The sequence below is a fragment of the Panulirus ornatus genome, chromosome 4 (assembly GCF_036320965.1).
Source record: "Panulirus ornatus isolate Po-2019 chromosome 4, ASM3632096v1, whole genome shotgun sequence".
In the NCBI taxonomy this organism is placed as follows: Eukaryota; Metazoa; Arthropoda; class Malacostraca; order Decapoda; family Palinuridae; genus Panulirus; species Panulirus ornatus.
Window position 1 is genome coordinate 82,095,399 of NC_092227.1, and position 25,070 is coordinate 82,120,468.

Genomic DNA, 25,070 nt, shown 5'->3' on the forward strand with positions numbered 1-25,070 from the left:
TATTTCCATATTTTTTGCACACATACATACGTAGCTAATTCCGTATATATTGCAAACACACCTGTGTTCTTACTTCCATATCTGTTGCATGCACACATATATCGCTATTTCCATATCAGTTACACACACACACACACACACACACACACACACACACACACACACACCTCTTATGAGAGTTAATGTGGTTGGAGGAAATCACGGTCATGATGGTCATCCAGCTCTGGAGCACTCTTAGGTTCACTCGACCCCTCTCCCTCGTTTACACCTTGGGTCGTTAGGACACAATGATCATCCGGCTTTAATCACTCTTCCTAATTTTCATCCACCCACCCCTGAACCATCGCTTTGGCTCAGTGTCCAGTAAATGCTCTCTTTTTTATCTTCCAGCTGCTTCGAACACGATCTAAAGAAAGCTCTCTCTCTCTCTCTCTCTCTCTCTCTCTCTCTCTCTCTCTCTCTCTCTCTCTCTCTCTCTCTCTCTCTCTCTCTCTCTCTCCAGATGTTATTTTTTTTTTGGCACTGCCATGAAAGGTGAGGAAACATCAAAGCTAACAAGTTTTGAAATCAAGAGCAACATTGAATATTGAAATAGATTCACAAAAGTAAGACAGAAAAATTAAGTGGATCACCCTGAAACTCGATCTTTAAATTTCGGGCCTCATCAACAGATGGCTCTGACACGGGATCATGCGTCGCACTCCACATCCACTGCTTTTCGCGCGAGTTTACCTATCTCTTATAGATAAGTCATTACTTCAGATAATGTAACTGTACCGCAGTTACGCTTCTTGGGTACATCTTCCTTGCTGTCAGGTGTGACGGTTCAGTTAGCCAGTACGAGGAAGACGAGGATCATTGGCGTCAACACTTCCACTTCTTCCAGGTAAGAGGGATCATTGCACGATCTCAACGAGACAACTAGTGCATAACAGGGTATCGGGGAGTTAGATCCTCTTCTAGGTAATGGTAGAAATCGCGGACATCCCCACAAAATGTTGCCTAAAACACCAGGTTCATAAGAAAAGGATAGGGGTCCATAGCAGCTGAAACTTCTTTTTTTCTTCGAGGTAAACCGGAGTAGATAGCTTGTCTGTGGTTCCAACACATCATTACAGGGCAGACGTATATCAGATATCAAATGGTATATATTCGCCGTGATGATACAATAATATTCCGACTAGTAGACTTTTTATTTCATGAACTACGAGTGAGTGGGATAATCTGAAGATACTATAACGATAATTAAGACCGTCTTCTCTTCCTTCTAATGAGCACACCGATTTACGTGCCTAATTAAGGCAATAAGATTCACTAATTACGTTTCCCAAAGTTGAGTTTTCTTCAGTGTTCCAACCAGACCAAACTTTACATCGAGTCATGGACCGAATTCGTTTTCATATACATGAATGTGAAAATGCTTCGGAAGTCGAAGCGTTCCGAAAATGGGTCTCTCGGAACGAACCCATTACTGCGCTGAGTGACAAGCACTGCGTTCTTCAGGTGTCTGCTCTACATCAATTACTGTTGGCGCGTGCAGCCTATTGCATTTGACTCGCAAAAATATTCATAGCCAAAATCGGTGATTCATAAACTATGGGTCACGAACCAAGTTTGGGTCGCCGAGGTGTTCAAATGACTAAAAACGAAACAGGCTCATTCCTCTCTCTAGTTTGAACTCTGTTATTTACGTCTTATTGAATTATCATCAGTTTGACATACATTGCTCAATATCTTAACTGTTCACGCTCCATATTTGTTACTAAAGTTCTTTGATACAAGATGCATTTTTTTTTTTTTAGACGACTCAAGTCTTTGAAAATTTATCCCTTACGTTCAGTAGGTTAGGAGGTACGCCATCGCTCGCCAAAAAATCTCTGTGGTGCTGAAACTGCAAAATTACCCAAAAATATAATTACTTTAATTAGTGTTTATTTCAGTGGGTGGCGAGCACGCCTGAACAATCTAGTACTCCTGAACGATCTAGTTTGGAATTGGGACGAAAATAGTTAAAGACCAATTGATCTGAATCGGTACAATTAGTATTATCATGTTGCTAACTCTAGATATTCCTTTTTTACACTCTTACTTTTATTGGGTCATATACCATTAGAATGTATTGATGTATACAATGAAGTACTTCGTCACCCCAGTACGACTTGAAGCATCATTAGAAATACATATACCATTAGAATGTATTGATGTGTACAATGAAGTACTTCGTCACCCCAGTACGATTTGAAGCATCATTAGAAATACATTAGTGAAAGTATACGTCACCGGTTACCGGCCACGTAACCATATTTTGAATAACTTCAAGTGTCCGGCTGCCCGAGCGGCCGCTGGACAAGAAACGACGGATTTCAGGAAGTATGAATAGTAGTAGTTAGGCACTTGGTAACTGGCAACAGTCAGTGAAACGCTATAGGCTGCAATGTTGTCATAATTTCGACAATTGATTTGGTTTGATTGTAGGGACATATCCATTATGACACGCTGCCACTTTTTATAATCATACATATTCAGTTTCTAGGACAGAGGCTTTGCACATGCGCAAGCAGTGTTCCATTTTTTGGTGCGCGTTGAAAAATAACTGTTTTCTACTGTTGTCACAATGGTGATATTTTCTATTAAAAAGAAAATAGACTGGTATCTGCAGTAATAGCTTGGTACATGGATAGTATTAAAAACAAAATGTGTGTGACTATAGCGACTTCTCTGCGAATTATGGGTCATGTTGTTTCGGTGCTTATGGTTGGGTGAGGCAATCAACACGGCTGGCTGGCTATCTGAGGTTAGGGAGCAGAAGAACTGAACCATTCAATGCTGAAGATCCAAACTCACAAACCCGACCAACAGTGTGAGTCTCTCTCGTACAGAAATCGTTGCCATGCTTCGCGTCACTGTGTTTTCAACCGTGGCTTCCCGTCGTTCTTGCCACAGTCTATGATCGCTTCCTGTCTTTTTTTTTTTGCTTACATGCTCTGTGCATTTTTAAATGGATGCATCCATTTTTGTTTACACGTACTTGGTTTTTCATTTACGAAGTAAATAGATTTTACCTGCTACAATGCGGGTGTAAACAGTGGTGTGCGTTCGTAATTGTTTCCACTGCCCTCGATGGGAACCGGCGAAATGAGGGTTGGCAAACAGTAATATACTTATCAATATTTATCTTGTTATGGCTATTTATTTTGCTGTATTGACATCGATTTTTTTTCTCTCTCCCTCCCCCCTTTCCTCTGCGTCCTGATCCCTCCCTCTGCCACGCCGTCGCTGAACCGGTCCACTCCCTGGCTTCATGCTCGCCCAGGCCCTCAGCATACTGGTTCCTGCACCCCACCCATATCACAGCGCATTCGTGCCGCCCCAGACCTCTTCTCCACCCTTTTACCAGTTATGATCCGTCCCTGATCCCTCTTCCCTAATTCCACATTGTCCCTGATCCCTCTTCCCTACTTACACACTGTCCCTGATCCCTCTTCCCTAATTCCGCACCGTCCCTGATCCCTCTTCCCTACTTCCACACCGTCCCTGATCCCTCTTCCCTACTTCCACACCGTCCCTGATCCCTCTTCCCTACTTCCACACCGTCCCTGATCCCTCTTTCCTAATTCCACATTGTCCCTGATCCCTCTTCCCTACTTACACACTGTCCCTGATCCCTCTTCCCTAATTCCGCACCGTCCCTGATCCCTCTTTCCTACTTCCACACCGTCCCTGATCCCTCTTCCCTAATTCCACATCGTCCCTGATCCCTCTACACTAATTCCGCACTGTCCCTGATCCATCTTCCCTAATTCCACACCGTCCCTGATCCCTCTTCCCTAATTCCACACTGTCCCTGATCCCTCTTCCCTAATTCCACACCGTCCCTGATCCCTCTTCCCTAATTCCACACCGTCCCTGATCTCTCTTCCCTACTTCCACACCGTCCCTGATCCCTCTTCCCTATTTCCACACTGTCCCTGATCCCTCTTCCCTAATTCCACACTGTCCCTGATCCCTCTTCCCTAATTCCACACTGTCCCTGATCCCTCTTCCCTAATTCCACACTGTCCCTGATCCCTCTTCCCTAATTCCACACCGTCCCTGATCCCTCTTCCCTAATTCCACACCGTCCCTGATCCCTCTTCCCTAATTCCACACCGTCCCTGATCTCTCTTCCCTACTTCCACACCGTCCCTGATCCATCTTCCTTACTTCCACACCGTCCCTGATCCATCTTCCTTACTTCCACACCGTCCCTGATCTCTCTTCCCTAATTCCACACTGTCCCTGATCCCCCTCTCCAATCCCGGAGTCTTGATCTCGACCCAAGCCCCGTGCCGCGCCCGCTGGTGCCCGCCCTTCGTCGCTGTCCTCCGTCAGCGACACTGACTTGTGCAACGTCATACATGTGCCACAGTGGTCGAACCAGATATATATATGTTTTGAGGTCAAACCAACATTTTTGAATTAACGATTCCACTTCTGAATCTCCCATCTTATCATGCCATGTCCCTTGAACAAAGTGTCCCAATCAACAATTAAATCTCTATAATCATCGTAACTGTCGTCTAATCATACCTCTCCTCCAACTTATCGAAAGGTAATAAAAATTTCATTACCTATTAAATGTCCGGTTTAAAAAGGTTATTAAATATCATTGGTACTCGCGGAAAAATACTTAAAAAAGTGTTAGCGTCAGAGGGAAAGAGTCAAAAGAGTTTTTGATTCATTTAATTCTTTTGTGATAGGCGCTATTTTCTGAAACTGGGAGTTCGACAGTATGAACGGGAGGGTGGGTTTGGACCACCATTGAAAACGGGAGAGGTTGGTTCGGACCACCGTTGAAAATGGGATAGTAATCCTTCCGTTGGGATAATCTCTCGCACGTAACCTACACCTTCCCAGTGTATTGGAGTGTGGCTATCTGCTGGTGTAGCATTTTTTTTTTAGAGTGGGTTTGCCCGAAACCTGCCTTCGATGCGCATCACCCAGATCCCCCCACACCTGCGTCAGCGACTGCACAGGGGTGATGGGTGTCTTTTTGAGGCCTAGAGTAACCAACCAACCATTGACGCAAGAGCTGGCTTTACCAAATGGTTTATGTGAGGTGTTGGGCATATATGATTAGGTTCAGTCCTAGACACTTTAACTGATCATTTGCCATACAAACTTCGAAGCTGTATGGACGTAGTCCACACAAACACTTCTTCCATTATATGACCCCTTCCGACCCCTTCTATACCGCCCTTCCCTCTCCTGTTCTCTCCTGACCCTACTTCCAACCCCCCTGCAGGGCCAGGAGCAACACACCCCATCCTCCTCTGCCTCCCATCACTTGCACTGTCCTCTTCCACCGAGCTTCCTCTTCTCTCTCCCTGCACGGGCCTTGGCGCAGCAGTCACTTTTCTACGGAATACCGCCACTTTTCCACGAATGCTTTGATGACGGGAGGAGGATATTAGTAATCCCACTTTGAGTCTTGATCCCTCGAATGAATATACCAATTCCCAGGTGACGGAAGTCTGTGTGCATATCTGCTGCTCTCAAAAAGGATGAAGTACGTCAGCTTCCCGAATGTCTTGATATAGTTGACGTCGCGTTTATATTGCAATGTCCTCGAGCAGGCTGCGCACAGAGGGGGAATCTCGCCTACTTTTCCTGCGAAATGGTTTATCTTCATCTGTGAAATGCCCAACTCTATGAGGACGTAAGGATCGGTTGGGTTGTAGACTTGTGGCACCGACTTTACATACAACACCGTTGAGGTTGTAAAGCTGCTGCCGTTTGTAAAGAAGGCACAAGGATGTTTCTCTTAAAGGCTTCCCAAGTGAATATAAAGTCGGTGGTGTTGCACTAACTCGCACACAAACACACACGTTGAACGAGTCGTACCAATGACTGTGTGGACGCAAACACACACACACGTTGAATGATTCCGTCGTATGTGGACGCATACGACGGAATTTGGAACAGCTCGAAGTATTTAACATTCGTAAAACCCAAATCTATATCTCCATAGGTATGTGTGGTACTGATCGCAGACATGGCATACGTTATCACAAGCACGTACTGTGTACATGAAATCGATATGTACAGTTTACCAAACGAGCGCTCAGGACTTGAAGCTTGGTCGAAGTCAGCGCCCTGGATTTAAACCTTGGTCATTTGAATGGCAGCTGAAGGCAGATGGCCGGGATTCGACCCTTGAGCCAGCCCACTGGTAAATTGTTTACGTGTTAAACAGTATTCATTAGCAGTGAGGTACGGGATGGCTATCGAATGTGCCATGTGCAACAAGAATCATTAGGTGAAGAACTGGAAGAAAAAGAAAAAACGATAGTTTCGTAACTGGCACTTCTATACGCAACTTAAGTACAAAATATTTGACATTGCACATTTTCCTTACGATGCTTAATAGTATGAGCACTTAAGATCCTTCAGTATTACCATAATTTCTCTTAGAAACCAGAAACTTGTATTTTTCTCAAGGGCAATTTTTTTTTTGTAAACTATTCATTTTTTTTGCATCGTAATACTTTGTAATTGGCAGTAAATACTTGCCGTGGAGTGGGGTAATTTTGGCAAAATTTGGTTATCTGTAATTTGAATATCGGAAACGATTGTTACTTTCTTCCATAACTTAAAAGAAAAAGATCTCTCACGTTTCAATTTTGTGTGATTGGGAATATATTCAAACGTATTATTACAGTTTCCTGTAATTTTAGGGTAATTACGTATACTCTAGTTTGCTTCTACGAGATCGAATAGTCTTTTGTTTGTAAACATCGATTACAGTTCTGAGTTTATGGGATGATATTTCTTTGGTCAGAATGGACGATGTAACATGCTGGGTGTGCGCGGAGGAGTACTGGACGGGGGTTCGAGAACCTCTAATGCTGCCTTGCGGACACACCTTCTGCCGCCAGTGTATCAGTAGCCTCATCCAGGCCCGTAGAGTCGAGTGCCCCGTCTGCAGGAGGAAGTACCCTTCCCTGAGCGTCAATAACCTGCCGAAGAACTTCGCAGTGCTGAACATCGCCTTGAATAAGAATACGGTAAGACATTGTCGTTTCTGCCGACGGTCCAAGTTACGACTTCCACTGAATTTGATTCTGTGCGCGGAACTCTTACGCGTGTATTTTCTAAAAGCATTCTACAGGTATTTCCTAAAATACAGCTTGAGCCATGCATATGGAAAACATACATGAGTATTTTCTAAAAGCATTCTGATGGTTATTGCCTCCTGATCTACATGGACCTTAAGGCGGTGGTGGGGTATGTGTGGAGCAGTGATGATGGCTTGAGCTATGGCAGCGGGAATTTACCTTTCTCTGGTATACGTGGGCTTAACCAAGCTGCCAGGGTCAAGCTTGAGCTCTCTCACCAACATATGTAGACTAGTTCCTCTCTCCTATACTTTTCGTTCTTCCCTCTTGGTCTATCAAAACTGGAATTGGTCATTTGAGTTAAAAAGGATTTCTAAGAGTATTAAGAGCGCTGAGTAGCCATAGATGATGCAGTGCTTGGTTTATAAGCCTATATTCTATAATCCAATCCAATCTAATGGATGTTTTCTCGTATACAGCTTGTGCCATGCATGAAAGACGTACAAGATTCATTTCTAAAAGCATTCTAATGATATATTCTTGTATACAGCTTGTGCCACGCTGAGAAAACTTGTACGAGTATTTTCTAAAAGCATTCCAATGAATGTTATTTTTTTCGTGTGTACAGATTGAGCCATGCATAGTGCACGGGGACCCTCTGCGCTTCTGGTGTGTGGACTGCGAGGAGCGAGGCTGTGGCGAATGCATGTTCGAAGCCCATCCGAAGGATCAGCACCACGTCATCAACGACCGAGCCACATTGAAGGAGAAGAAAGAGTTCATGAGGACGCAGGTCAACGAACTCTTCCAGGTCGTCAGAGAGGAGATGGGTAGGAGGGAGGCCTCCTTCAGGAGTTGCAGAGCGAGTATCGTGAAGCTGATGAAGCAGAGTCGAGACGTCAACAGCATGGAGAAGGAACTGAGGGATATGTTGAACGAGATCAACACCGTCGCGGGGTTAGTGACCGTAAACGCCTTGGAAGCGAAGCTTCAGTTACTCAAGCAGAAAATACACGTCACCGTAGCCAGGTTAAACGAAGAGGGCGAAGAAGGCAGTGGCGATGGGGAGAGTTCAACGAGAGAGTCCGAACGCGAGAGGAACTGCGAAGAGGCCGCAGCATCCGGGTTAATGTGTCTCCTTGGGATGAAAGTGACCAACTTTGACAGTCGGGAGTCCAGGCTGGAATGGGAAGATGGCAGACTCCTCCTCAACACCACGCCATTCAAAATCCCGCCGCAGCCCGTACAGGTAAGCATATGCGACCACACGACCGTCATGCAACTTCTCATTCTTGTCCTATTGTCGGGTTTCTCTTCCATTGGCTTTTAATGTCTGGTAATAGCGAGCCGGTAGCAACACTAATGAACTGAACATTTCTCTCGAGGAACCGAGTGAATACGTACGTTGCAAATGATTCGATTTATTTTTCCGATTGTTCGAAATGGTGTATGATATAATCGTTCGGGAAGAAGTAAAGACATGAAGGCACAAGTTATCCACATCTAACTAGAATTAAGTATAATCCTTTTTGCTACCAACTCTATTCTTTTTAAAGTAAGCCATAATATATAGCTCAATAAAGACATTCCAAAGGTTTTAAGTACTGAAAAGAAGTCTAATTTTGGAAATTGGATTAAATGGCTTTGTTTATACTTTTTATTTATGCTAAAATGCTATGGATAACCATTAGGCTCTGGCACTTCAGAGATTCCATAGATTCACTCTAACCTCACGCAAGACCGTCTCCAACCCAAGGTATAGCCTTATGTATGGGGTGCGTAGGTGGACTACACTTTTAACAGTCGTTACACAGATAATAATCTGAACGTTTGGTTGCCTTAACCAGATCAATGCCGTTCACCTTCGTACATTTTCAGGTTAATGTGAGCAAAGTAAACCCTCCTTTTTAATTGTTGTCCCCGACAGGAAAATATGTGCCATTGTGTTACTTCCGTAGGATGTTTCTTACTTGGGTTGGGCGTCTTGATGGGAGAAGGGCAAGTCCTCCCGAAGCTACAGTTGCTCAAGAAAAGGTCTTGCACCTCGAGAGGTGACCCCAGCCTTGTTTCAATCCCACGGTCGTCTGGTAAACACACACAGTCAAACGCGGCCTGCAAGCGGGTGACGAAAGATTTTTTAACACCTGATCGAAATCCTGCATCGAAATGAGGATTCGTTTCTGGTGCACCAATTTAAATGGTGATTAGAATCATATGATTTGACATCAAGATGTGTCCTTCAGATGTGCGACATTTTTGGTAAACCTACCATATGTTTAACGTCTCATTTTTTTTTCGCTCTGTCACCTGTATGAAGCAATACCTTCCTTCGCGTGAACCTTGTTTTCGAATGAGTCTCGAAAATAGACCTCGAGGGTTGAATGTCTGGTGCACGAAGGAACAGACGAGGTAGGAATTACAATGAATAATATCAGAGACCAGGAATGAGAACATTGCCTTACGAGATGTCTATATACTAGTGACATATATGTGGTTATGTTGACTTCTGAACTAGATCACAACAGAAATGTCGCAATTCCTGTGTTTTGTGGGTTCGATCGAGTATTTACCACTGTTACCAGAATGTTGTGGGATAGTAAGGATGGTGGATCGCCTATGGAGGTCCACTAACTTCTCTGAGCAAATGGACATATCGCTGATCCCGCCTGGATCTACAGTCCAGGAATCTTTCTTTTTCTTTCCATGTGACTCTAAGCTTGCTCGTTTGTCCAAGTTTCTCATTCCTCCTCCCCAGTGATGGATCTAAGCCTTTGAATCTTTCTTAGATGTCTCTTTCGCTTTGGTAATGAACTATGTCACGAATATCTATCCATACTTTCCTTGTTAACATTTCCCGCTCTGGCTGTCTGAGTTCGAGAGTTGTCTCTTCCTGTTGGGCGTCACTGGTCAGCGTCTTCATCCATCAGGAGTGAGCAACGTATCTGTACATAGTCAGTGGCAGCAGGGCTCAACCAGCCTTCCCCCTCACACACACACATGCGCACGCACGGACGTAAATATTCCATCTTGGAAACTTTCGTCGTCGCAGAACCAATTTTAGATTCCATCTTCTTTGAGTCTCCTGAATTCCCCCATTTCTTGATAAGCGTTTCGAATCTGTCTTCTTACAGGACTCTGCAAGGCGAGATCCATCCGCGATATCCTTTCGTATGTTGCTAAGGTCTGGTTATCCTCTCTGAGAGACTGTGGAACTCCTGTGTTATACATCTCGATATGTCGAAAGTCTTTGGACAGTTGGACGTTAAGGTCTGAGCTCGAAGCTGTATCATTTGGCTTTCTCTGCTTTGTTGTCTTGTATTTAGCTTCCTACGTGTCCGGTCTACCTTCGTATGCAGTATTGCTCGTTCCGTCTACTTTATTTACTGTCTCCTGAGTTTTAGTGTGCGCTTGAAGACCGACCCCCCCAATTATTGTAAGATCTTGCAGAAATGAGGCTTTTCAGAAATTAGATTTTTTCCTCTGTAGTCAAATTGATGAATAACCATATTGTACGCGAAATGTCAAAGTTGTTCCGTCCAGGAAAACTTAACTATAATGTAAAATAGGAGTTCTCTGTCTATCTTTCCCGTGTATGCACGGCGAGGGCGTTTCCATATACACTCACTTTTATATATACGTTGCCAGACGTACAACTTACTCCCATGCACAGTTGCCAGTGAATCATCCAGTTCTTGGCAGAAGAGATGTTGCTGGCTGCTTAAATGAATTTTTTTTTTTTTTTTTTTGTATAATATTTCACTTTTCAGAAGGAAAGTTGTGCCGACAATATGGGAGGTGTTGAGAAGGAAAATGGTCGGGCATGTGTTTGGAACCACTGAATAATGCTCTTTGCTGTTCAGTGTGGGGTGGTCAAGGGAGGCGAGGAGAGGTGGTGGTGAGGGAGGTTGTCGTGGCTAGGGAGTGGGTGAGCAAGGAGGTAAGGAGTGGCAGTCAGGGAGGGAGGATTTTTTAGTAGCAAGGAAGGGCGTGGTCGCGCTGACGAAGAATGTGGTAGCCAAGGTGGTAGAGCGTGGTGGTTGTAAGGCAGGGATGTATAGTAGCCAAGGAGGGAAGGAGTAGTACTGGTAGCAGTGAGGGACAGTATGGTGGCCAGGGTGGAAGGGAGTAGTGGCTATAGCGAGGAAGGGTATGGTATCTCTCAGCAGGAGTGAGTAGATAAGGACCCAGAGATCCCTGAATCTGCTAGTAAAAATAAATCGATGTATTCACCATTCACAATCGTCGTAAACATTACCATAGATTTAAGAGTAAACATCATAGATATTTCTCTTCAAATCCATGACTTGACATTATTTGAGCCTCCCAAATTACAGAAAACTGCGCAGCTATATTCACTTCGAAACGTCTGTATGCCTTTCTACTCATAACGACAGTAATCCACGAATTTCTGATCTCTTCTACCGTCACAAACAGCCTCGTTAGGACCAAATGGTCTGTAGTTCGTTTGAATTCCTCTGTTGGTATAAAGTCCTACGTAAAGATCCTGCTAGAAGGATATCCTTATTGCAGTGTCAAAAATTCATTACTTCTGTTATCATAACACATTAGCTGATAGTAAGAGCACCTTGATGGCCTTTCACAGAGGAGAGCGAATATATGTGGTGCTCCACCAGTCATGAGCTGGGCATACATTTCTGTTGCATTGGCATTTCGTCTGGAGGAGGGGGGTCCCACCTTTTTTCATCCCACCTGTGTAACTACACGAGTATGACTTTTGGAGTTTTGACTTGATCTCGCCCTGTATACATTTCTTTTTTTGGACAGCTGGAGTAAATATCGAATTGAGATAATTATCATTCATTTTCAGAATTCTTTAATGGCCTGTAGGTGGAATGGGGCTTGTTTGTGGTGTTCTGTTTCGAGATAGGCTGAATTGTGAATACCTTTTTTTTTTGTGTATGTGTGGCAGATGGTACACGAAGACCACCATTACCCGTGTCTTTGATGGAGACTCTTGACCCGACAGGTGGTAGCGATGGACTGCTTGGTGACGAGGGAAATGCCCGAAGTGTTCCTGGAGCTGAGTATTGGCCAGATTACCCTGGGCAAGGTGTACATCCGGTTGTGGAATCACCTACGACGCGCCCAGCACTTCCTCGCCCTGTGCCTTGGCACCCTCGGCCCATCCTTCGTGGGAGCTAAGCTACTCGAAGTGACCTTCAGAAACAACGCCGAAGAGTCTGTGACCTGCGGTGACTACATATCCATGAACGGCGTCGTCACCGCCAAGCCTTTGATGACCGATCTCGAGTGGGGTTGTCAGTACGCAGGGGAACGCCGTGAGGGCATGGTGGTCGCCAGCTCCGGAGGCGTGCAAGAGATCGACACCCGCTTCGGCATAAGCACGAGCCAAAGAGCCCGCGGCTTGGTTCGATGTCCGTTCGGCCAGGTGGTGTCAGGCCTCGAGGTGGCGAGGAAGGCTCTCATTTATGACCCAGTGGGTCAGGTGTACGTCAGTAGGTGTGGCCTGGTCTTGAAACAGCAGATGTGATGCTGGCTTGGCTCTCGTAACGTTATGTCATAAGTCAGCAGAGCTGTCGTATGTATGTCTCTTGTCAGTCCTGCGTGTTACACATCTCGCCTTAGATTTAGACAATTCCATATAATAAATTTCCTTTTCCAGTTATGATGATACTAGATGTTAAAATTGGATGCGTCGACGTTTACATCTTCCAATATAGGAGATTAACAAGGAATTAGGGTAGACAATTTGCAAGACGAAATCCGTCTGATGATTTCATATTGATAGGCGTTAGTTAGCATGTATACCCTCTCGCAAAGACATACTGCTGACGACATACATACATACTGCTGATGACGATGCGTACTTTATGGGTATATCACCACGTAGTGTTCACGGCGTTAGGACTTAACCTAATTGGGTAATCTCCTTTGACATTTTTGTTGTAGGTAATCTCTTTCCAGACCTTTTGGTTATAGGTAGTCTCTTTCCAGACCTCTTGCAACCAGACTGGAATACGCCAGCATCACTCGCGACTTCTGTGATCAGCCTGGAAGAGCTGTCTTGTGACTAGAGAATAAGGACGTAACTTTTCCAGTTTAGCTTGTTTTATAATGGTGTATATGGGATCAAACTTATAGCCAATGATGGTGTTGCGCCGGAAGGATGGATATCCATCTGTAACTAGTCAATTGTATCCAAATCTAATGATACATTTCATTTTGGATTCATTATATATATATATATATATATATATATATATATATATATATATATATATATATATATATATATAGTGTTCAGAATCAATATCCTCCAGTCTTGATGTTCGATCATTTTTAATTTGTAAGAATTTTAACTTTCAAAGAAATATGTGCATTTCGAATTCTACCAGATTTTTTACGCCATGATTTTTATAAAGTGCTCTTCATAAATGGTATGATTTTTATTTTTAAATGACCAAAGTTTCATGCAGCTTTGTTTTTACTGTTCATTTTTTTTTTCACATTTTACGTACATAGGTTTTGATCGTGTGTGTGTATATGATATGCATAATGCTTTACAGATCTCCACTGGAGATAAATTAGATCTAAGAACGGCTGTCTATGTCTTTTAAAATAAACATGAAAAAAAAAGTAGGACTTCTTTTTTTCTCATCTTCCTCTGTGCATGTCTGTTGGACGTAAATAATCAGGATGAGGGTAGTCAAAACAGGTAGATGACGAGAGAGAAAGAGAGACTGAACCCGACCACTATATACACAAACACGCGTCTGTACTTGCTCCTGTAAAAAAAAGGGAGATTTAACACGATAGAAAAAAGATACACGATCATCCCAGAAAAAAAAAAATCCTCAAAACTGGGCGATGGTATTTTGTTTTTTCCACTGCGTATTTTTTTTTTCCCGCCTCGGAATCCGGTATCTAGTTTCGATATATATTTTTTTATTGGCTTTGCGCTTGTTTGGATCGCAGTCTTTACTCTCGGCTACGTAAGTGTACGAACTGCTGCAGAGGAAAACGAGAAAAGATAAAATATTCTTCGCTGTTCGAGTCCCTAAAAATGTTAGTGTTTACACTATTGTTTTTATGTTCTTTGTAGCGTTGGACTGAATGCATTGTTTTTCCCTTTTGTCTTGTGCCAATGGCAGATTGATGTATGAATAATCAAGGAACTCCTGTATTCGTTATAAAGTTGACGTCCCGTCCTGAACGATGAAGTAAAAAGTTCGTAGTGTGTGTGTGTGTGTGTTTCGTTGTCTTAATGTATTTCTTGCTGTTATTGGGGTGAGTGACGATCTAGTGTTGATCAGGTGTGGGTATGTGATAGATAGAGGTGGTGTTGCACCATTCAGTTTCAAAGGGATTTCATCCTTTAAACTTCCATTCGAGGCTCTTGCCAAACCTAAGCCTCTAATGACCTTTTCTTGTGGACGTGGCACAGAAGTTCTAAGCAATGATGAATCGCCCAACCTAAATGAAGCGCTACAGAATGTTAATCATACTGACATATAGGTAGAAAGGCAGATCTGAGACACGCATCTCGCATATGCCAGTACTACTGCTGTAAATACCACTCTTTACCCACTCCCTTGGCTTCATTTACTCTCAACTTTTACCATTTTGACTCTATCTCTCTTGGCATTTGCATTCAAATCATTCTCTCTCCTCATATTTTCGCCCTCTTGACTTTCAAACTCATATTCTCTTTATTTCTTTTAGCTAAAGTATCTGTATACACCACTTTCTGACCGAACGCAAGAGATTACAACCCAGAATTCCACGCCGAGTTCGGATGCCTTGAGAGGAAGGTACATGAACCTGGTGTCCCAAATCGGCAGTGTGGTTCAGAAGTTCCCGAGCAGAGACCCGTGTTAATCGATGTAGCCAAGAGAGAGGGAGAGAGTGGCTCAACCCGTCAGTATTAAGCATAGTAAGGAAGACCATACTCTACCCAGTCCTTGCTGCTCTGGTGGCGTACGTCAGAACCGCGTGGGAAAAAAGCTGCTTGTCGAACACTTGTTGCCGAATCTCTAGGCCTCCTCTTCTGGTTCACGACGCTCATTTTTGTGCGACTTGCGGTGGATATGCTGGCGCAGCGTGTCCTTCGAAGCCCAGGGCGGCTGCCCACGACAGACGAAGCGGAGGGACGAGGCGCGTATCATAACATCCATAATTGATGGAAGAGCTGCTGTGTCTTGTTGACCTGCTAGTGAGCTACTAAGTCTTTAGAAGCATGTGGGAGGTTCCCTCTGATGTGCCTTTACATGCAGGGTCCTGGCCTGGGAGATGAACATTCTGTGGGTAGGTTGGTCTAAGAGTATTCGATCTCGCAGCAATCTCGCCTCAGGGTCTTTGGTATTCAGAGAATGTAGTCTGAGAATATGCGTGTGTATGTGTGGGAGGTGTATGTATGAGAGGATAGTTTACGGAGGCGTTGGTGTCATTATTTATATGTGATTTGCTATTTGCGAGGTACGGGGAGGGAGTTCTATATGAGAGGGGCCCCATCCCTTGAACTTTCACTTATGTCATACTTTTTTAAACTTCTGTATACTCTCTACTTTCATATTTTCCTCACTCAGTCTATACCTTTCATCTACTCTTTTTAAACCATGAAAGAGTTTCTTTACAGTATTTCTAATGATACTTTTTCTTAATATCTTATATCCTCTGGTTGTTTTACCTTTGCATCTTTCGAACATCAAACTGGTTTGGAAGATTGAAGTTTTGTGATCAAGTCACCTCTTACTCTTCTCTTCTTCAGTGCAAAAAATCTTTTGCTTTCTAACCTCTCAATGTAACTCTGATCTCCTGGTGCTGTTGCCATCTTTGTTGTCCTCCCCTGGATGATTTTATCTTCTTGTGCTTCTTTGTCTCGGTCCCACTGTAAGCTGATGCAGTCTTCGTCACTCTTGTTGTCACTTATGACCATGATTGTGTGTGTGTGTGTGTATGGCTGTGTATTAGCACTTAACATGTGTGTGTGTGTGTGTGTGGATGTGCGTATTAGCACTAACGTGTGTGTGTGTGTGTGTGTGTGTGTGTGTGTGTTGGATGTCACTTGTATGGGAGTTTGTATAGCGGAGACTGTGGGGTGGGGAATGACTACAGGGAGTAATTGGGATGGGGACCTAGGTGGAGTATGTAGATGTGGAGAGCAAAGGGGACTGTGTAGGGTGGCATCTAACGCAGAGTATGTGGGTTCCGGACTGACAAGAGGGAGTATGTGGGGTGGGGACTCAGTAGAGGGAGTATGTGCGTAGGGGACCAAGTAGAGGGAGTATGTGCGTAGGGGACTGACTAGAGGGAAGTATGTGGGGCGGGAAAATGAGGAGGCGTATAGGGACCGAATGAGTGTAGATTTAGAATAAACAACGAGAGGTCATGTTACGTGAGGCTTCCTAGCGGTTGAAGTGCACAGGGAGGTTATCCTGTGTGTGTATGTGTGTGTACCCCATACAATATGCAGTGAGGACCAGGAGAAAAGGTTCACCTGGCATATGGCTGGCGAGTGGGGGCAAAGCACTTCATGAAAAACTAAAAGGGTAAAAATATCATTCTAGGAATAACATTCACGGGAAAAAATGGTACCAAGGGAAACATTATGAAACATGAATGAGTGTGGACGTCGTGCGTTGGGGGAGAGGAATTGGGATTTGAATATATATGGCGAGGTGGTTTACAGGGGGAAGAGTTACCCTAGCTGTTATGTGGATTTAGGTGAATTAGATGAGAAATTGGCGTTAAAAGCGGTTAAGTTGTGACTTAAAGGTCTTTGTACACACACACACATATGCATACATACACACATACATACTACCTCACATTGTCCTCAAACATTTCATTTCCAACACCCCCACTCTCCTCCACACAGTCTTATCTACAGCCCTTGCCTCGCATCTATATGATATTGTTGGGACTATTATACCTTCAAACATACCTATTCTTGCCCTCCTTGATAACATTCTTTATTTCCACACATTCTTGTGCGCTCCCAGAACCTTAAGGGTTGCGGGTTTGATTAGAGTTCGTGTGACTTTACGTTTTTTTTAAGTCTTGGGGGGACTAGAATTGGTCATCGCTGGCACAGCTACTCCCCTAAGTCCTTCGATACAGTGGATGCCTTCAAAGCCATCTCACTGGTACATCTCGTCCTCGTCTTTGGGTCACACTCCATCATCGAAGTGAAAATGGGAATAAAATCTAACTGGTAAATGATACGAGTAAAACCCAAAGTATAGAAACAAGACACGTATTCTAATATCCTCTGGAGTTGTCTTGATCCTTGGGATTTAGCCGTGTCAGAAGGCTAAGTGTGAGGAGGCATGAGGTGAGGAGCGGGTACCATTATGAGGAATGAGGAGGAGGTGTGAGGAGATGGTGTGGCTGGCACCTAGATCAATACTGGAGGACCTTGGGAGGCGGTGGTTCACCCACCACCATCCCCGGCCGCCTGTGTGTGGCTCCTGTTGACACAACCTTCCACACCGTCTACCTCCTCCCCCCGCCCGTGCCACGCCTCGCCTTCATCTCCCGTGCCACGCCTCGCCTTCATCTCCCGTGCCACGCCTCGCCTTCATCTCCCGTGCCACGCCTCGCCTTCATCACCGTGCCACGCCTCACCTTGATCTCCCGTGCCACGCCTCGCCTTCATCTCCCGTGCCACGCCTCGCCTTCATCTCCCGTGCCACGCCTCGTCTCTCCCCTCCTCCAATTCGACTTGATAGAAAATTTTTCAAACAGAAAAATCTGCCTCTCTCTCTCTCTCTCTCTGCGAGTAGCTAAATTGCCTACACTCCAACAATGAAGAAATAAGGCCAAAACGACAGAGTTTATTTGCCATTAATTTACACTAAAATGCAATACCGTTTTAATGTATTCAGATATGGTTTTCCTTGACCATGAGGACAAGGTATGCTGCAACGGGATTCCATAAAGTTCATGAACAATACTTTGGCTTACGTAACAAACCACCTTAAAGCAACCTTCATTTCACCTATCATTCTATATCACTGTATTAAAAAGTAGTCTCGCCATTTCGTGAATCTCGGGAAGTCGTGAAGTACTTCAACGAGTGTGGACCAGTACGTGGTGCTAGCTAAACATGAGAGTATTAAAGTCTTGATTACATTACCTGGAAAACACTTCAAAGAGCTAGTTTTTTTTATCCTTTTTTTTTTTGGTAACATTGAAAAGACCAGCAGCGACTGGCTGGGTTCTTCACTCGGGGTGAAATCGAATATCACTCTTCAATCACCCGAATAAACTTCCGTGAAAAGAAACTGGGCCATATAAACCCTCGAACAAATTGGATTAGCTGGGTCTGCCATAGGCTACGGGCAACGTAAGGGGGGAAGCGGTATGGTATAACTTGGTTACTAAGACTTCAGCAGAAGCTGAACTGAATGATTTTACGTACGTAATGTCTTGCTACACCTGACCCTGTACCTGTACCCTGTGACATACTCACCGCGACTCGTTCGAACGCATCGTACGCCCGGCAGTGCAAGCCTGTACCCAGAGACATACTCGCCGACTCGTTCGAATGCATCGTACGCCCGGCAGTGCAAGCTTGTACTCAGACATACTCACCGACTCGTTCGCATGCATCGTACGCCCGGCAGTGGAAGCCTGTGCCCAGATACATACTCACCGACTCGTTCGCATGCTTCGTACGCCCGGCAGTGCAAGCCTGTACCCAGAGACATACTCGCCGACTCGTTCGAATGCATCGTACGCCCGGCAGTACAAGCTTGTACCCAAACACATACTCACCGACTCGTTCGCATGCATCGTACGCCCGGCAGTGCAAGCCTGTACCCAAAGACATACCGACTCGTTCGAACGCATCGTACGCCCGGCAGTGCAAGCCTGTACCCAAAGACATACTCACCGACTCGTTCGCATGCATCGTACGCCCGGCAGTGGAAGCCTGTACCCAAAGACATACTCACCGACTCGTTCGCATGCATCGTACGCCCGGCAGTGCAAGCCTGTACCCAGAGACATACTCGCCGACTCGTTCGAACGCATTGTACGCCCGGCAGTGCAAGCTTTTACCCAAAGACATACTCACCGACTCGTTCGCATGCATCGTACGCCCGGCAGTGCAAGCTTGTACCCAAAGACATACTCACCGACTCGTTCGCATGCATCGTACGCCCGGCAGTGCAAGCCTGTACCCAGAGACATAGCTCGCCTGACTCGTTCGAACGTATCGTACGCCCGGCAGTGCAAGCCTGTACCCAGAGACATACTCACCGACTCGTTCGCACAAATCGTACGCCCGGCAGTGCAGGTCAGGTGGTCAAGTCACTGAGGTCTGACGGTGAAAACAGTATCACATGCTTAATCACTGCTAAGCTCCAGGCAGGTCGTGAGGAAAACAGAAATGTACACGATCAGTAGAAACACGGAAGCTAGATTAGTAAAACTCTCGTAATAATGTACTACATTATTGGAACAGTTTTCCCAGTGGTTTTTCTACTAAAAAGATAAAACTTTTTAAAAGAACTAAAGTTCTCTAGTGGACTGAAATGGCCGTACACGTAGCTCCAGGTTATAGCCTTCAGTACAGATTCTATAGCGATATGTTCTGTCGAGTTAGATTCGGATATCAATTTCATTGAGATATATCTGTCAGAAAATTAGGTTTGGGCACGATTTTCTTGGTTGGTTCTCTGGGACGAAGACTCCATGGCTGTAAAGCTGTTATCCGAGGGGATTGTTTTAAGAAGGAGGTCATGTGTAACAAATGTCTTCTTAGATTTCAAAGCGAAAGTGAGTTCAGTATTAGATAAAAGGACAAATTTGGGTAGATTGTTTGTACTTGGACTGCCAGAAAGCATCTGACACTGTACCACACAGGAGGCTGGTAAAGAAGACTGATCTTCAGGTAAATATAAGGGAGAGACTTCTCTGATTTATCAAGATTATCTGTAGTTCAAGAACACAAGTCAGGAAAACCTTTTTTTGGTGTGTTAAGGTCAACTGCGGCATACCGTATGGTTTTTCACTGGGACCATTGTTCTTCTTGATCTGTGTGTGCCACTTGCTGGAAGGACTGGATTAGAAACCTACCTGAACATGTTTGTGGATTATGCCAAACTCTTTAGGGACGTGAAAGGCAAGAAAGATTGCATCAAATTACAAGGGGACGAATACAAACTCCAAAGTTGGTCTGATACATGGTTGACGAAACTCAACGCGATTAATATAGCAGTTATAATGAGACAGAGTGAAAGAAGGCATCAGTATGAACATCATCTAACAGGGAATAAGCAGCAGGAATATGTATGTGAGGGGAACATGCAAACTAACATTGTCCTTTAATCGTTGCTAGAGTCCCATTTTAGGAGAATAGTGAACGAAACAAACTATCTGCACTCAAGGACATGGATAAGAATATAAGGATTCAACGCCCTGTTCACATCCTGCAATGGGCCAGATCTACCATATGCTACTCAAGTTTCCTCACTGTACTTGAAGAGGCAAAGAACTAATAGAGAAGGTCCAGAGGAGGGCAAAATTGACGCCACCAGAGTTAAGAGAATTGAGGTACAAGGAAAGGCTAGAAAGTTTAAAATTGTTCACCATATGGGATAGGCGTAAGGCATGAACTAATCATAACATTTGAATAATTAAATCAATTTGATGATTCAGACAATGAACAGTTCTTCGAAAGATATAGGTATAGAACAAACAGATGCCATTTATATGAAACGGAAGTGAAGAAGCTAGTTAAAAGAGATGTAAAGAAGTATTTAAAAACGATGTAAAGAAGTGTCTTTTTTTTTTCTTTTGGTATAAGAGTGGTGGATGAAAGGTATACACTGACGAAACTGTGAGTATGGAGAGCATACAGACGTATAAAAAGATGCAAGACGATGGAGAACGTTCAAGAGATATGAGGTCCATGAGCGTTGGACTTCCTCCTCGTGCAACACAAATTAGTGATTCCAAGAAGGAAGTTATCAAACAAGTAATCATAAATAGGTAATTGCATTTACGGAATCATAAACATCTTGTGATTACGACTTGTGATTATTATTTGCGTATTTTTGGGAGGAGTGAGTTTTACATTCTTAAGTTTGAAGTGGACGTTCATAGTGACCCTTGAAGCTGATAGGCCAACCAACCAACCTGCCAACCAAATTGAAATTGACTGTTTTTGTTTTTGTCAATGTTTTTGTTGCATGATGAGCCGGTAGTGCGAGGGTTTCGCTAAGAGATAAGGTTGCGTGGGAGATAGCTCTTTGTGAGATAGTCCAGGATATTGTTCTCTGAAAGATGGTTCCCTAAGAGATGGTTCACTGAGAGGTGGGTGTCTGTGAAATGGTTCCATGACTTGATGGGAGATGGTTCTCTGAGAGATAGGTGTCTGGTGGATGCTACTCTTGGAGATGGTTCTCCGAGATATGGTTTTCTGGGGATGATTCTCTGATAGATGGTGTTCTGGGAGATGGTTCTCTGGGAGATGGTTCTCTGAGAGATGGTTCTCTGAGAGATGGTTTTCCTGGAGATGGTTCTCTGGGAGATGATTCCCTAAGACGTGATTCTCTGGGAGATGGTACTCTGACAGGTGGTTCTTTGAGAAATGGTCCTCCGGGAGATGGTCCTCTGAGACGTGGTTCTCTGAGATATAGTTGTCTAAGAGATGGTCTTCAGGGAGAAGGTTCTTTGAGACGTGGTTCTGTGAGATATGGTTCTGGTTCTCTGAGAGATGGTTCTTTGGGAGCTGGTTTTCTGGGAGATTGTTCTCTGAGAGTTGGTTTTCTGGGAGATGGTTTCCTAAGAAGTGGTTCTCTGAGATATGGTTCTTTGAGAGATGGTTCTCCGGAAACTGGTTCTCTAGGAGATGGTTCCCCAAGAAGTGGTTCTCTGAGATGTGGTTCCATAAGAGATGGTCCTCTGGGAGAATGCTACCCCTTTGGGATGAAGAAGACCCATAGTTTTCACCTAACGAAATCTTCCGAGTCTTTCGTCCCATTATTGAGCAAACTTTTAATCCTCTTCACTTACTTTTCGCTAAATCTTTACTCGCGTTTGGCCTTTGGTAAAAAAAAAAAAAACCGATAATCGAGAGAGAGAAAAAAATATCTATCTTTTTTTGGCCTCCAGTCTAAACCAGACCCAAAATTGAAGTGGCGGTGCTATTTGCCAGGAGGGAAAAGTTCTCGTAGGTAATTGACTGCTAATCGTGACTTTTACGCCAACTTTGGCAAGTTCATTAATTACGTATCCCAGAGAGAGAGAGAGAGAGAGAGAGAGAGAGAGAGAGAGAGAGAGAGAGAGAGAGAGAGTAAATGCCATGGGTATAAAGCAGAGAGAGGAGAGCCCTCTCCCCCCCAAAAAAAACAAGAGAGTATTACGGGCCTAAACAATAGAGCCTTAGGGGCCCAAATAACAGCGCCTCAGTGGGCCAATCAACAGCGCTCCAGGGGCCCAAACGACAGCACCTTTGGGAACCAAACAAGAGCACCTCAGGAGCTCATACAACAGAGCAACATTAGCTCAAACAACAGTGCCAAAGGAGTTCAAACAAAAGCAGCTCGGAAGCCCAGACAACACCGTCTCAGAGGCTAAAACAACAGAGCTGAAGTAGCATTCCACCAGCCCACTAAAATAAAAGAAAGTTAAGAGCCCAAACAACAGCGTGTTAGGAACCAAAACAACTGAGCTTCAGGAGCCCAAGTTAAACCGCCTTTGGGACCCGAGCAATAACTCCCCAGGGAATCAAACAAAAGCGCAACAGAGACCCAAACAACAGCGCCCGAGGGGTCCAAGCAACAACAGCATCTTAGGGGCCAGAGCAACAACTCTTCAGGTGACCAAATAACAGCGCCCCAGGGACCCAAGCTACAACGTCATAGAGACCTAATCAATAGCCCTTAAAGGCCCAAACAACAGCTCTTCAGGGACTCAAACTTTAGGGCCTCACTGATCTACGTGTTATTGAACAGGAGGTCTCGATGCGTTTACCATGGGAGCCAATATCGTGGCTTCTCCCATCACCTCGCACACGCACACTCTCCCACGCACACTCTCCCACGTACACTCACTCCAAGTCATCGACACCTGTTCACTCTCCTCATCCTCCCACTCTCATCCCACTGTAGTCAGTTCCTCCCACGTATTCCTTCCGTCTTTTCCCAATATCTGGTGAATTACCTCAACTCTTCATTCTACAATCATGCAAAACTAGTGAAAGAATTTTATGATATTGAAATGATAAAGTCCTAGGATTGTTTAGATATACTGAGCAAAGTATTAAATGTGTATAAGGGGATTCTAGGGGTATTCAATAGGTAAGTTTACAAGAAGAAAAGTTCATTACAAAAAGTCTTTTGAGAGGTAGACGTATCACAGTATTCTAGTAATGTAACGACCTCTTCGTAGTTTAACTCCTTTGTCTTGACGTATTTCAATACTTACAGGTTCTCTGCGAGAGGAGACACCCCCATGTCTGCCCTACTTCCGAAAGAGCGCCACTGACCTGCTGTACCCGAGGGGTACCAAGACGAAGAGCTTTGGCCCCCAACCCGCAAGACTGGACTTGAGAGCCTTCGACTTCGTCAATGGGTCTTAGAGAAGTCGGCAGCTCACAGCCTGATAGCATACAACAGGTGAGCTTAGTCGGTCATATCACTATGTCTCGATGCTAGGTATACCACACTCCCCTTGAGCTTTAAGCTAGATGGTTTGGACTGTGAAAGTGTGGAGGGAGTTGAAACAGTCTTAGTTTGTGCCTGGTTATCCTCAATGAGAGAATACCAAACAGTCTTAGTTGGTGCCTGGTTATCCTCAATGAGAGAATGCCAACTGTTAAATTGCACTGGTGAGGTGTGGCCACCTCTTTCACTTCTCCAAGTAGTATGTAGCATAGGGGAAACGCATGCGACAGCCTTGGTTAGCGGCTGTGACTATATACAAGCTGTGTTTGCCTTCCAGTCTTAGGGAAGATGATAATGTACATGCGTTCTGTATTTACAAGAGAGCAGTTATGTCTGGAACGAAATAGGTATGGATGGTATGTACTCCAGGGATGAAAAAAAAAAAATGCGAGGAATTAAAGATGTCAAAGAGGGGTTGACGCCAGTCTTTTTCAGTGTAGGGAAATTCTGCCTCAAGGAAGCGTACATGTTGTTGAGAAGTGAGCAGTCCCTATGAGCTCATACGTGTGAAATATAGTGAGGTAAATTTCTTCAGATCACTGACCGAAGGAATAATGGTACGTTAGAGGAAAGAGGGAGACATAATAACGAGGAAGGAAGGAAGGAAGGAGACAGAATAGCGAACAATATGAAGACGAAGGAGGGTAGGAGAGAGGCTTGAGACTTTGATGAAAGGATATAAAAGCCTTTGACTGAAAGGGCTCCTCCCTCCCTCAGTGCCTGGGAACAGTCTTCTTATACCGTAAAGAGAAGGATGGTCCTTCCGGAGGATGGTCAATTGGCTGGACGAGAGAGGATAAAATTGGCTGCGACAGAGGATGTCGATACCTCAAAGGGCACTCTTTACAGGTGGATGAAAGTGAAAAGAATGTGGCAGTGAAAGAGGATGTTAATACTTCAAGGACTCAGATGTGAGGGGGATAGAACTGGCATTCGAGGATTGATGTTAAAGAGGTGGTCCAGACTCATTTGTCAGCAAGTAAACGTTATGAAAGATTGAACATTTGTTGCATCGAATGCAACAGGGTCAGAGTTGTATCACTGTGCCGTATCTGTGATGACGGGACTGGGAACAAGAGTGTTCTTATGGCTGTCTATAAGGAAAGAGACGAAATGGCTTTTTTGAGATACGCTTAGTCTCTGATGACTGAGATGAAGACAATGGAGACAAGAACAGAATTCATCGGAAAGTAATAGTATCTGTCTATCAAGAAAAAGAAAAATCCTAGGCATACTCACCAATTTTTCCGCTCCACTCTAAACGAAGCCTCACCTGTCTGGTCTTGGACCCACTGAAAAGCAAATATAACAACAC

At 44.4% G+C, this 25,070-nt stretch overlaps 1 protein-coding gene across 2 annotated transcripts; it reads left to right on the forward strand.

Annotated features, from left to right (window-relative positions):
- The first annotated feature begins 742 nt into the window (after positions 1–742).
- On the forward strand, positions 743–13,350 carry LOC139745952 (uncharacterized). Of its 2 annotated transcripts, none has more exons than XM_071656679.1 (4): positions 743–886; positions 6,821–7,046; positions 7,726–8,346; positions 12,085–13,350. In XM_071656679.1, the coding sequence occupies exons 2-4, from the start codon at positions 6,822–6,824 to the stop codon at positions 12,607–12,609; spliced, it is 1,371 nt and encodes a 456-aa protein (XP_071512780.1). In that variant the 5' UTR covers positions 743–886; position 6,821; the 3' UTR covers positions 12,610–13,350. The 2 variants fall into 2 exon arrangements, with proteins under 2 accessions (XP_071512780.1, XP_071512786.1); XM_071656685.1 differs by lacking the exon at positions 743–886 and adding an exon at positions 2,689–2,860.
- The last annotated feature ends 11,720 nt before the right edge of the window (positions 13,351–25,070 follow it).